This window comes from Loxodonta africana, chromosome X (genome assembly GCF_030014295.1).
Source record: "Loxodonta africana isolate mLoxAfr1 chromosome X, mLoxAfr1.hap2, whole genome shotgun sequence".
NCBI lineage: Eukaryota > Metazoa > Chordata > Mammalia > Proboscidea > Elephantidae > Loxodonta > Loxodonta africana.
The window spans coordinates 63,592,415-63,606,725 of record NC_087369.1 but is presented as its reverse complement, the minus strand read 5'-3'; the positions used below and the strand labels follow the sequence as shown (position 1 = coordinate 63,606,725).

The following is a 14,311-nucleotide window of genomic DNA, read 5'->3' as shown; positions in this document are numbered from 1 at the left end:
GAAACTGAAACCTAGAGAGGTAAAGTGACTTGCCCAAAGTCATCCATCCATCCATCCACTCATTCATTCAAGGACAGTTTATGAAGTACCTACAATGTACCAGACACTGTGCTAAGTGCTCTTGAATAATAGTGATGGGCCTCACTCTGATGAAACTCACCGTCTGGTAGGGAACAGACAAGGAAACAGACAATTAAGATAATTATAGGCGAAGTATAGGGAGCTATGGGAGCACCTTGGAAGTATACTTAATCCAGCCTGAAGGTCAGGGAAGCTTCTCCAAGCTGACATCTAAGCTGAGACCTGAGGGATGAGTAGAAGTTAGCCAGGCAAGGGGTGGGGATAGAGTGAAGTAAAGTGGGGAGTGTTACAGGTGGATCAAAAAACGTGTGCCAGAGTTGTAGGAGACGATGTTTGGTACTCACATTTGTGGAGAACTAAAGCTGTATCTTCATTGAGACCAGGGTATCATGAGATATGGTCGGGAAGAGGAGAAGAATGTAAATTGAGAGGGTAGACCTGGAGCCCTGATCAGTTAGACCCAGAGCTGAGGAGCTGCAGGACCCAGGAGTAGAGTTTCCATGCTTCCTGGGCTCCTGGAGACATTTACTTCTTGCCTGGCCCTGAGCCCATTCTGGCCAGCATCTTGCCCAGGATTCCAGGGGCCACAGTGCCCTCTAGTGTCCATCAGTACATATTTCAGCCTTCACCTCAGTAGATTGTCTCCCACCATTTACTGACATGTGTGACTAGATGCTCTGTACTGGATGCTAGGGACACTGAGATGAATAAGACAGGGCCCTTATCCTCAGAGAGCTCACATCCAAGAAAAGGCAACAAGCATGTGAACAGTGTGAACAATGCTGGATGCAAGGAGCACAGGGTGAACAGGACACCAGGGAGGTGGCCCAGCCAACTTAGCAGGAGTCAGGGCAGACTCTCAAAGGGCACAACCCCTGAGCTGCTTTTGAAGAAGGGGGAGCTAGTCAGGTGGGGAGGTGGGGGCAGGAGCTGTGGGGAAGGGTCTTTTGAGCAGAGGGACAGCACATGCAAAGATGAGGCATGGAGCCGTAGCGTGTGGCTGAGAATTGCAAGTCCTTCTGTCTGGGTGAAGCACAGGTTGAAGATGGGAGGAGGACTGAGACCAGCTGGCGGTGGGGGCAGGAGTTAGCTCACAGAAGGTTCTAGGATGCCTGTCACTAGGTCATAAAAACAGAGCAACAACAACTGGTTGCCATCGAGTTGATTCTGACTCATAGCAACCCTATAGGACAGAGTAGAATTGCCCCATAGGGTTTCCAAGGAGCAGCTGATGGATTCAAACTGCCATAGCTCTTAACCACTGCACCACCAAGTCTCCACTAGTTCTGAGTAGGCACTTAATGAAAGGAATCATATAAGGCGCTTCCTGACCCCTTTGGAGTCACAAACCCATGAGGATCTGATGCAAGCTGGAGATGTTTTCCTCAGAAACGTGCTCTTACTAATATTTTTCATACTATTTCAGGGGGCTTCAGAGACACTCTCCCCCTGTGCCTCTCCATGAACCACAGGCTTCCAATTTACTATTAGTATGAATACTGAAACCCTTATCATGGCCTCTAAGGCTGTGCATGATCAGTCCCCTTGCCTACTTCTCCAGTCTCTCCTCTCCCTTGTGCTTTGTTCACTCTGCCACATTGGCCTCTTTTCAGTTCCTGGAAATACCACCTCAGGTCCTTTACCCAAGCTGTGTTCTCTGCCTGGAATGCTCTCCCCCTACTACCTCTACTTTTTGCTTAGTTTAATTTCATTCATCCTCACTCCATGAGAGCAGGACATTGTCTACCCTTAGTACACGGCACCTGGTACAATGCCTGGTATACAGATTTGTTGAGTAAGTGAATGAAGGACCCACCAGTGCCCTGTGGCTGTATTAGGCTCCTCATCCTTACCTTATTTTTTGCCAATAATGTACCCACGTAAATAATGCACCCACCCATATAATGCACATAGCACACTTAGGAAAATAACAGTTGGCAAAAAACGTATAAGATGTGCATTATTTGCGTAAAAATGCAGCAATTCCTTCTTCCTTTCAGCCCCTGGTGGGTTATCCCATGAGTCTACCCCACATGCTAAGACATATTTGAATTCCAAGAGTGGCCCCAGATTAAGGATTTTTTTTCCTAAAAGTCTTCCCATCATTGAAACAAACAGGCTAACCATGTGCCTACCCTTGCTTCCCAGGCTGAGACTCTTCATCATGTACACAGTTGTCTCATTGAATCCTTACAAGAACCTGTGAGGTAGGAATTGCTGCTCCTCTTTTAGAGACGAACAAACTGAGCCTAGGAGTGGTAAAGCAATGTGCCCAGGGTTACACAGCAATACCAGGCACTAAAGTTTAGGCTCTTTGCCTCACCAGAGAGGGGCAGGACTTCCCCAAGCTCACATAGCATCAGCCTTAGAGCCAGGACTAGAATCTCTGTCTCTAGACTCCTACCCCAGTCCAAGAGGAAGGTCTGAGCCAGAGTTATGGCTTAGAGAGCACTAACTGCAGATGGGCACAAGGTGAAACTTCTGTAGGAGCTAGGGGAGTTGCTCAAAGAGAGTAGAAAAAGCAGGCACTAAGGCCCTGAGGAGCATGGCTTTAGGATGTGGGCAGAGGGAGAGGAGGCCACAAAGGGCCCACTGCAGTGGTCTGGAGGGCTGTCTCTCTTAGCAGCTTTGGCTTTCTTGAGAGGAATCAGTTGCCCCAGCAGGGAGGCAGGAAGGGTGGCCTATTGCCTGTCAGCTCCTATTCCTTCTAGATCAGTGCCCCCCTGACCCCTCCCAGGGCCGCCTTCTGCTCAGGACAGTCAAGGGCCTGGGCTCTGGAACTGTGAAAGGACAGGCGCTATCTGAGCTGGATCTGTGGTACTCTTCAGAAACCCCACATCCTTCAAATCCTCAAAATTCTCTTCTTTCTCCAGCCTTACCCATATTGAGGAGGGGGAGACTTCTATGGTAGGTGGAAAGTCAGGGCACCTGGATTCTAGTTTGACTTGTTATACGAACTTAAAATAAGACTTTTCCCCTCTCCAGGCCTCAATTTCCCCATCTGTCAAAACAGGCTGTATAATTTCCTTGGAAGAACAGCCTTATGATTGTGAGTGTTGCCTCTTCTGCCTGTGCTTTTCTCTTCAGGGAGAGGCAGTCCAGAAAACAATATAGGAGAGAGTGAGAGCTTATTGCAGTGGTAAAGACTATTGGCCAGGGCCCCATCTTGATATCCTAAAATGGGTGATTTGAATTTTACCTGACATGGGGCCTTCCAGAACAACTCCCCAACATAGTCTTGTTAACTATGCTGAAAACGAGGATGTTTGTGAAAAGCTTCTATTGAAATGCTGCAAAGCAGCGATATGGCAGAAGGGACAGAGTCCAGATTTTGGAATGGTCAAACCAGGCCTTAATCTTGGGGTTCTGCCACTTACTACCTATATTAAAAGAAGAAGAAAAAAATATTACCTATGCCAAATTACTTATCCTCTCTCCATCTGAATTTTCTCTTCAGGAGAGTAGGGCTAGCCACATATACTTGCCAGGGTGGTTGGGAAGATTCCAGTGGAGGTGCACATAGGGAACCTGGCGTGGTGTCTGATCCAGAAGAGTAACTGCAAGCTCGCAAATCTTCCTTTTACTATGAGTTCCCAGCCCTCCTAGTAGGGCAGGGGAAGGAGCAAAGTTTCTAGTTGCAGTCTGGCCTGCAGCCCAGCTGGACTGGCCCCGCCTCCTTGGTTCCTCCTTCTAGGGAAGGGCTAGGGAAGAGGGGATGGTGACATGGCAGAGCCACTGGGCAGGCCAAGGGGCCTGCCCTCAGGACAGGTCCAGACTCATGGAGCCCTCCAGGAGAAGCAGCAGGTAGGAACCAGGGCCCCAGCAGCCTGACCCCTCCCTCCCTGCCCAGGCCTGGACCCAGTCCCTGGGCTGCTGATTCAGCAGCCTCCTGGCTTCCTGGTTCCTGGCTCCCCTCTTGGACTCTTAGAGGCCTTTGGCTTTAGAGGAGGGAGCCAGCTTGAGCAAGTGAGCTCATGGGCATCTGGGTGCCCAGCTCTATAAGGACGCTGGAGCCCTAAGCAGCGCAATCTGTGGCCTGTGAGGGGTGTGACTGACAGCTGTCCTGGTGTGCCAGCCTGGCCCAGCACTGCAGGGCTACCAGCTTGCTTGCAGCTGCTGAGATTTCCTGATACCAACATTCCAGAAGCCTAAGAATATCTGAGTCTTAGATATTTGAGATAGCAAGTAAAGGAGTTGGGCTGGTGACTTGCACATAAACGGCATTTGAGACAAGTCACTCTGATGATAATTATCCCAGAATTGCTGGTGAGAAGAGGCTCAGATTTAGAGGTTCTCTGGAAGGGTCTAGGATTTGGGCATCCTCAAGTTTGCAGTGAGTGAAATAGTGGTCAGCTGGCCTGACCTACAGCCACATCTCCTGGCCTTTACTTGGACTCTTGCATGGCCAAGTTCTGACTGGTATCTGCCTTCAGGGGCTTGTGGGGGACAGGTACTGGCTGGGCTGGAAGGGCCAGCTCCACTTCCGGTTTGTCCAGCGTGACCTCAGCATCTGCCCTGTGCGGGGTAGGGCAGGAACCAGGCCCTCAGCCTCACTATCCCACTGTTCCTCCTTCTTTCCCTCTCTTTCCTGTTCTTTGAACTTTAATCAGGGGAAGTAGGAGGCAGAGGAGCCTTTGGATCCTGCTCTGGGGGGTAGGGGCATAGCACTGGGGGTGGAGTGTGGGCCCTCCCCTGGGTTGGGGGTGCAGCTCTGGCCTGTGAAGCAAAGACTGCTGCTGGAACCACCCCATCCTCTGCTCTGCTGGGCCCCACCCGTCCACTCACCCCTGAGTCCCATTCTGTCACCAAGACCACTGAGGCCTTGTCGGCTCTCCTCCGCCATCGCCTTCCTCTGCTCTGGCACTCTGCCTCTCCCTGTCTTCTCTCTGTGTCTTTTGTCTCACCCTTTCTCTGTTTTCCTCTTTCTCTGTCTTTCTCTCCTTTTCCTTTTCACTCTTCCTTGTCTGTTTCGGTTTCTCTCTGTTTCTCTGCCTCTCCTCCTTCAGTGTGTCCTCTACCTCCCTGCCGTGTGTTCTTCTCCCTCTTTTGTCCCAGAGCCTTTACTCTCTTTACCCTCCCTCCCTTCCTGTGAGGGGTTCTCTACAAGAGGGAGCCCCCCTCCATTCCAACACATATCTTTTCTTTTTCTCTTTCATCCCCCTTCCCTTCCTCTTTTCCCTTCCCATGTGGCGTCTGGTGTGAGGAGGGCTCCCTTCCCCCTCCTCTGCTGTGGTGTCCCAATGTCTCCGTGGCTGAGGTCCCCACGGAGTCACCTGGAACACAGGAGGCCCAGCCCGGCTCTTTCATTTCTGCTGCCCCTTGTTGTCATTGTGTTCTGTTTGTGGTTCAAGTGCCGTCCTCTCTTTCTTGACTTTGTGGTTTTTTTTTCTTTTTTCTTCCTTCCTTCCTCCCTCCGTCCCTCCCTCCCTTCCTTCCTCCTGCCTGCCTGCCTTCTTCCCTCCCTTCTTTTCATTTTCTGTCCCTCCCTCCCTCCCACCCCTCATTTTCCATTCCCTTTCCTCCACTGCCCATTCCTCCCAGTCTCCCCTCCCCCCCCCACTTACTCTCACCTCCTTGTCCCCATTTCCCACCCTGCCTATCCCCTCCTTCCCTGTCTCTCTCTCTGTCTCTCTCTCTCTCTCTGTCTCTCACTGTCTCTCAGGTCCACAGCGTCTCATACTCTACACCAGTATTGCTGTCCTACTCAGGTCCTTGACTCCATGAAGCTTACCCCCTCAGGCAGGCTGGCAGAGAGCAGGTAAGAGCTAGACCCATTCCTCCCCCAATCCCTAACCCTCCCAGTCAAATATGCAATATTGTTGCCAGCCCCTCTCCTTCTTCTCCCTCTAGCCTCTGTCATGATTGTGAAATGGGTGTCTGAGTGTATGAGGAGGGTGACTGAGGGATCAGATCAGGACACTTAAAGAGGACATTTGGAATCTATTTGTAATTTGTCTTTTAAAAAATCCTTCCCTTGATACTTGCCTCAAAAGGCAGGAGTGGTTGGTAGGTTAGGACTCTATCAGGAGGAGAGAGGAACTGTGGTCAGGATAGGCTTTCTAGAATATGTGACTTTTGAGCTGTTTTGAAGAATGAGTAGGAATTTGCCGGTTGGATAGGATGGGGAAGGGTGTTTAGGCAGAGGGAACAATTTGCCCACACCTTTGGAGAACAATATGATTTCCAAGTTAATTAGAAAACGTATTTTATAATTTCTAATTATAATACAATAAAATTAAATAGTAACAACAACAAAAAAAGTCTAGTGCCCCCCCCCACACACACCATTTGGAAGTTTAAAAATAATTGTGTTAAAGAGGAAATAAGAATGTAATTTATGGACTATTTAGAACAAATGACAATGAGAATACTACATATCAGAACCTATGGGATGTGGCCATGGGGGTTCCCCAAGGAAATTTTGTAGTTTTAAATGCTTTTCTTAGAGAACAAGACAGATTAAATTAAATGAACTAATTATTTCACTCAAGAAGCTAGAAAAAGAGCAACGAAAAGAAAGTAGAATAAAGTAATTACTGTATGATCTCTGAAGAGAAACCAGAGTATAAGTGTGATTACTATAGATAAAACCAGAGAATTAATGAAATAGAAAACAAAAATTTGATAAACTAAGAGATGGTTTTTAAAAAAGACCAGTAAATTAGATAGATTGTCCTCTGGCAGATATGACTGAGAAAAATGCAAGAAAATGCAAATAAAATAATACAGGAAGAAGAGAATTTAACCATAGATACTGAGGAGATGAAAAAAAGTCATAAGAAAATGCTTTGTATCCTTTTATACCAATGTGAAAATCTAGATGAAATGGGTGGTTTTCTAGGACATGGAAATGGGTGGTTTTCTAGGACATGTCAATAACCAAAATTGACATAAGGAGTGGCAGAAAAACTGAATAGATCAATAAGCATAGAAGAATTGAGAAGATGGTTAAATTTTTCTTCTAAGAAATCGCACCAGGCCCACTAGGTACTATGGAATTTCTGGCCACATATTACTAGTACAGCAACAAATATTTTAAATAAAAAATTAGCAAACTGAATCCATTAGTGTGTTAAAAGATTAATATATCAGGACAAATTAGGGTATGTCACAGGAGTGCAGGGATTGATCAATGTTAGTAAATCTGTTATTGTAATGTATTACATTAAAGAAAAAAGATCATATAAGCATCTCAATTGTTGTTATTGGGTGCTGTCGAGTCAATTCCAACACATAGCAGTATCCCATGTGATGGAGTAGAACTGCCCCATACGATTTTCTTGGCTGTAATCCTTATGGAAGCAGATCACCAGGTCTTTCTCCCGCAGAGCTGCTGAATGGGTTGGAACCACCAACCTTTCAATTAGCAGCCAAGTGCTTAACCGTTGCACCACCAGGGCTCTGTAACCATCTCAATAAAAAAAAACAATAGATGCTTAAAAATTATTTGATAAAATGACACATCCATTCCTGATTTTAGAAGACACTCTTAGTAAGTTGGGATAATTTGTTACGCAGCAATAAATAACTAATACAGTAAGTTAAGAATTAACAAAAACTTCCTAATTTGGTAGAAAAAAATTTATTAGAAACAAAGACAGTCATCAAATGTAACAGTGAAGCACTAAGTAAATTTTCATTAAACTCAGGAACAAATGATAAAACAGATGGCACAACTTTGCTTGCTGTAAGTGAAAACGTTAAGAACTTACTGATGAAAGTAAAAGACTGCAGCCTTCAGTATGGATTACATCTGAACATAAAGAAAACAAAAATCCTTACAATTGGACCAATAAAAAATATCATGATAAATGGCTGAGAAATTGAAGTGGAATGAATTGGATTTCATTCTTCTTCGATAAACAATCAATGCCCACGGAAGCAGCAGTCAAGAAATCCAACCACGTATTGCACTGGGCAAAGCTGCTGCAAAAGACCTCTTTAAAGTGTTAAAAAGCATAGATGTCACTTTGAGGACTAAGGTGTGTCTGACCCAAGCCATGGTATTTTCAGTGGCCTCATATGCGTGCAAAAGCTGGGCAGTAAAAAAAGAAGACTGAAAAAGAACTGACGCATTCGAATTGTGGTAGGAGCAAAGAATCTTGACTATACCATGGACTGCCAGAATGAACAAATATGTCCTGAAGGAAGTACAGCCAGGATGCTCCTTAGAACTGAGGATGTGAGACTTTGTCTTGCTTACTTTGAACATGTCATGAGGAGAGACCAATCACTGGAGAAAGACTTCATGGTTAGTGGAGAGTCAGCAAAAGAAGAGGGATATTCTCAGTGAGATGGATTGACCTAGTGGCAGCAACAATGCACTCAAACATAGCAACGATTTTGAAGATAGTTCAGGACCAAGAAACATTCTGTTCTGTTATACATAAGGTCACTATGAATTGGAGCCGAGTTGACGGCAGCTAATGACAACAACACGGACCAAGTAAGAATTACTGTTATTGGCCAGTATTTTTTCTGGAGATTTTAACCAATCGGATTAAAAAAAGAAGTGGTAGAAGGATTAGAAAAAAAGTGTCAGAATTAGCATTATTTGGGGATGATATGGTTGTCTTTTTAGACAATCAAAGAGAATGAAATGAAAAATCATTAGAACTAATAAGACAATTCAGTGAGATGAGTAGATACAAGGTAAATGTACACCCAAATCATTAGCTTCTCTGAATATAAGCAGTAACTGGTTAGAAGGCATAATAGAAAAAAAGATCCCATTCACAATAGCAAAAAAATTATAAAATTCCTAGGAATTTACAAGAAATGTGAAATACTTCTTTGCAGAAAATTATTTTATTGAAGGCTGTAAGAAGACTTGAATAAATCAAAAGTCATATCCTATTCCTGGATGCGAAGACCCAATATGGTAAAAATTACAGTTCTTCCCAATTTGGTCACAGGTTCAATGTATTTCTCACGAAAATTTCAATGGTATTTTCTTTGGGAGTTGGGCAATTGGATTCTAAAGTTCATTTCGAAGAGTAAGTAAATGGAACTGAAACAACTAGAACAGAAATAATGTGAATGTTGACACAATGTGAAGAATGTAACCAATGTCACTGATCATTATGTCCAGAAACTGGAATGGGAGCAGGTTTTGCTGTGTATATTTTCACCAAAAATTAAAAAAGAAAAAGCCTAGAAGTAATAAAGAGTAGAAATTTTGTCTACATAAAATTTAAAACTTATGTGTGGAGAAAGATATTAACACAAAGTTAAAACAAACAGTTGGCTGGGAGAAAGTATTTGCTACACAGATATCAGACAAAAGATTAATATCTATGTCTGTATCTATCTCTGTATCATCTCCTGGAAATCAATAAAACATATACAACCCATTTAAAATGGAGAAATAACACAATTTGACAGTAAACAATTATCTAATAAATAAGAAATGGTGCTCCAGCTCACTAATAGTTAAAGAAATGTAACTAAACAACAATGAAGTACTATTTTTAAGATACCAAGATTAAAAAGATTGAAGGGGTTGTAGGGAAACAACCTCTTGTATACTTTGATTGGAGAGTAAATGGATACAACTTTTTATGGGACCGTTTTGTCAGTTACCACCAGAATTTTATGTGTGTATATTCTGTCACACTGAGAACCATATCTTGGAACTAGATTCCTCTAAGGTTTTATTACTAGGTAGCCCCCAAGTTGGCCAGTCAGAGACCTTTTCTAAAATACCCTTCTCCAAATTGTAAACCTAGCCATACTGTGCAGCTTTTTATCACATGACCTTGTGATAAAATTAAAAGGTTGCCTGGGTGCCCGGCCAGAACCGATGATTGCCCTGACAGGGAGCACAACAGAGAACCCCTGAGGGAGCAGGAGAACAGTGGGATGCAGACCCCAAATTCTCATAAAAAGACCAGAGTAAATGGTCTGACTCAGACTAGAGGAATTCCGGCGGTCACGGTCCCCAAACCTTCTGTTGGCCAGGACAGGAACCATTCCCGAAGACAACTCATCAGACATGGATTGGACTGGACAATGAGTTGGAGAGAGATGCTAATGAAGAGTGAGCTGCTTGTATCAGGTGGATACTTGAGACTGTCTTGGCATCTCCTGTCTGGAGGGGAGATGGGAGGGTAGAGGGGGTTAGAAACTGGCAAAACGGTCATGAAAGGAGAGACTGGAGGGAGGGAGCGGGCTAACTCATTAGGGGGAGAGTAAGTGGGAGTACGCAGTAAGGTGTATATAAGCTTATATGTGAGAGACTGACTTGATTTGTAAACTTTCACTTAAAGCACAATAAAAATTATTTAAAAAAAAAGGTTGCTTGATGCATGCTTTTAAAAATACAGGATTATATGAGTAGGAATAATCTTTATTTTTGGCCAGTCTATAAAAATATTAAAGTAATGCAAATAACTTTTATCTGTATTTTAAACAAAATTTAGATAATAGGTCTTTGGCCCAGCTATTCAACTTTTAGGATCCTATCTTGCAAAAATACTTCCAAACATATGCAAAGATGTTCACTGCAGCATTGTTTGTAATAGTGAAAAATTAAACTAACCTAATGACCCCACTTATATCTAAAATAAGAAAATGCATAGAAACCAAAGTTTATTAGTGTTTATCAGGGTCTGGAGGAAGGGGAAGATGGGGAGTTATTACTTGAGAGGCACCGAGTTTCTGTTTACAGGGATGAAAAACATTTGAAAATGGATAATGGTGATGGTTGCAAAGCATGGTGAGTGTAATTAATGCCATTGAGCTGTGTGCTTAAAAATGGTTAAAATAGCAAGTGTTTTGTTATATATATTTCACCACAGTAAAATTTTTTAAATAATAAATATGCTGATACTAACAACAACAAGAATTAAACTAACCTAAATGTCCATCAGTAGGGAAAACTTTTACTTCATAATACACCCATACTATGGATTACTCTATAAAACCAAAACCAAACCCATTGCCATCGATAACGACCCTCTAGGACAGAGTAGAACTGCCCCATAGTGTTTTCAAGGCTGTAAATCTTTACAGAACCCATGGAGCAGCTGGTAGGTTCAAGCCACTGACCTTTCAGTTAGCAGCTGAGTGCTTTAACCATTGGGCCACCAGGGCTCCTTGGATTACTCTATAACAGATTAAAAGAAGAAAGTATGTCTCTATATACGGACATGGAAAGATCCCCAAGCCTCACAGTTACATGAAAAAAGGAAGTTGCAGAACAGAGCTTATTGTATTATCCTACTTTTTTGAGGAAAAGAAAACCTACATGACAACAATGAAAACATGTTCTATACACTCTGTCATCATTTTAATATTACTGACATTTTTCCTTGGTTCTATTCCTTGCTTTTACTAATTCATTTCTCTCCTCCTTTATACCTTTTTCCTGTATCCAGCTGTTCATATCATGTTTTTCCTTTAATAGCTAGCTCGAATACCACCAAATGCAGTCAGCAAACATCTTGTCTTGCCTGCTTTAGGTTAGGCCTTTTGCTGAACCTTGGTGGAATACGGGAATGAATTGTATCTGGTCCTACTGTCAGGGAGCTCAAGTCTAGAAGGGAGAGAGACACACAGGCAATGACAGCATAGTGTGGTTTGAGGTGGGACAGAAGTAGGCTCAGAGTGCTGTAGGAGCCCAGAGGAGGGGCACTTAACCCCATTTGGGAGCCAGGGAAGGCTTACTGAAGGAGGTGACATTGTACTGAGTCTTGAGAAAGTAGTAGCTTTTCTTTATCCCCCTCTCTCTCCAGAAATGGTCTTGCCCACATTTTGGCTCTCCCCAAGCATTATGGGGGGAAAAATAGGTCTTTGAGTCAGTACATCTACTTAAGTCCAAGTTCTACCACTTACCAACTCTATGACTTTGGCTAAGTCATTTAACCTTTGAGCCTCTGTTTCCTTATGTGTATAGTAGGAATAATGCCTACTTACCTCTCAGGGCTGTTTTTAGGATTGGAGATGATATATGCAAAACTCCTGGTTCACTATCAACTTTTGAAGGGTAGGAGCCATCTGTGTCTTGTTTTTCTCATAGCAATGTGTGTAGCATCGCATTGAATATACCTAAAAGCTGTATACATCTGGGGATGGTCCTGGAGTAAAGGATGGACTTGACCAAGTGGGGCTTTGGAATGAGAAGGCTGAGAGTAGTGCATGGGGTGAAGAGGATTGCATCATAATAAGAGAGAGTCAGGTTTCCGGTCTTGGTATGAAGGTGACACAGGAGGGAAAATAAGAGTAGATAGTCCTGAAAAATGGAGTCCAGGAAGGGAGCTCTGGCCCAGATTCTTGCTCCTGTTCTCCTGCTGATGCCATCTCCCATCTTACAGTCCAGGGCAGCAAGGCATGGTAGACCATGACTTTCCTTGGAGCTAACATGTCCCAGTTTCAATTCCAACTCTGTCACTCACTAGTTGGGTGAACTTGAATAACTTCAGTTCACATCTCTGAGTCTAGTTCCTTATCTGTTAAAAAGGACACAGTACCACCAACATCATGTTGTTATTAGGTGCCATCAAGTCTGTTCCAACTCGTAGTGACCCTATGTACAACAGAACGAAACACTGCCTGGTCCTGCGCCATCCTCACAATTGTTGTGCTTAAGCCCATTGTTGCAGCCACTGTGTCAATATATCTCATCGAGGGTCTTCCTCTTTTTCACTGACCCTCTACTTTATCAAGTATGATGTCCTTCTCCAGGGACTGATCCCTCCTGACAACATGTCCAAAGTATGTGAGACGTAGTATTGCCATCATTGCTTCTAAGGAGCATTCTGGTTGTACTTCTTCCAAGACAGATTTGTCCGTTCTTTTGGCAGTCTTTTCAATATTTTTCTCCAATACCACAATTCAAAGATGTCAATTCTTCTTCAGTCTTCCTTATTCATTGTCCAGCTTTCACATGTACAGGAGGCAATTAAAAACATCATGGCTTGGGTCAGGCTCACCTTAGTCTCCAAGGTGCCATCTTTGCTTTTCAACACTTTGGAGAGGTCTTTTCCAGCAAATTTGCCCGGTGCAATGCATCTTTTGATTTCTGGACTGCTTACTCCCATTGGTATTGATTGTGGATCCAAGTAAAATGCGTGTGATATTAATGATATTGTTTGATAATTTCCATATTTGGTGGTATCAACATTCTTGGGAATAGGCATAAATATGGATCTCTTCCAATCGGTTGGCCAGGTAGCTACCTTGCAAATTTCTTGGCATAGACGAGTGTGTACTTCCAGTGCTGCATCTGTTTGTTGAAACATCTCAGTTGGTATTCCATCAATTCCTGGAGCCTTGTTTTTCGCCAATGCCTTCAGTGCAGCTTGGACTTCTTCCTTCAGCGCCATTGGTTCCTGATCATATGGTTGAACATCGACCAGTTCTTTTTGATACAGTGACTCTGTGTATTCCTTCCATCTTCTTTTGATGCTTCCAGAGTAGGTTAATATTTTCCCCATAGAATCCTTCAATATTGCAACTGAAGGCTTGAATTTTTTCTTCAGTTCTTTCAGCTTGAGAAACGCTAAGCGTGTTCTTCCCTCTTGGTTTTCCAGCTTTTTGCACATGTCATTGTAATACTTTACTTTGTCTTCTCGAGCCGCCCTTTGAAGTCTTCTGTTCACCTCTTTTACTTCATCATTTTGTCCTTTTGCTTTAGCTACTCGACATTCAAGAACAAGTTTCAAAGTCTCTTCTGACATCCATTTTGGCCTTTTCTTTCTCTCCTGTCTTTTTAATGATTGCTTGCTTTCTTCAAGTATGATGTCCCTGATGTCATTCCACAACTCATCTGGTCTTCGGGCATTAGTGTTCAACGTGTCAAATCTATTCTTGAGATGGTCTCTAAATTCATGTGGGATATACTCAAGGTCGACTTGTTCTAATTTTCTTTCAGTTTCAACTTCAACTTGTATATGAGCAATTGATGGCCTGTTCCATAGTTGGCCCCTGGCCTTGTTCTGATTGATGATACTGAGCTTTTCCATCATCTCTTCCTACAGATGTAGTAGATTTGATTTCTGTGTAGTCCATCTAGCAAGATCCACATGTATAGTTTTCGCTGTTTATGTTGGTGAACATTTGCAGTAAAGAAGTCATTGGTCTTGCAAGATTCTATCATGCAATCTCCAACATCATTCCTATCACCAAGGCCATATTTTCCAACTACCGATCCTTCTTTGTTTCCAGCTTTCACATTCCAATCTCCAGTAATTATCAATGCATCCTGACTGCATGTTTGATCAATTTCATG

General features: G+C 43.4%; 1 protein-coding gene across 6 annotated transcripts in view; it reads left to right on the top strand.

Moving 5' to 3' along the window:
• Positions 1-14,311, top strand: part of IQSEC2 (IQ motif and Sec7 domain ArfGEF 2) — an 84,497-nt gene that overhangs the window by 35,158 nt on the left and 35,028 nt on the right. The window contains exons 1-2 of one of the 6 annotated variants that reach the window (XM_064278317.1): positions 3,750-3,885; positions 5,790-5,839. The exons of 3 other annotated variants lie outside the window; for them this stretch is intronic. In XM_064278317.1, the coding sequence (XP_064134387.1) occupies positions 3,805-3,885; positions 5,790-5,839 (131 nt within the window). In that variant the 5' untranslated portion in view covers positions 3,750-3,804. Of the gene's footprint in view, positions 1-3,749; positions 3,886-5,743; positions 5,840-14,311 lie in introns of those variants that run through there. 2 more of the 6 variants (XM_064278315.1, XM_064278318.1) reach the window with 2 other exon arrangements.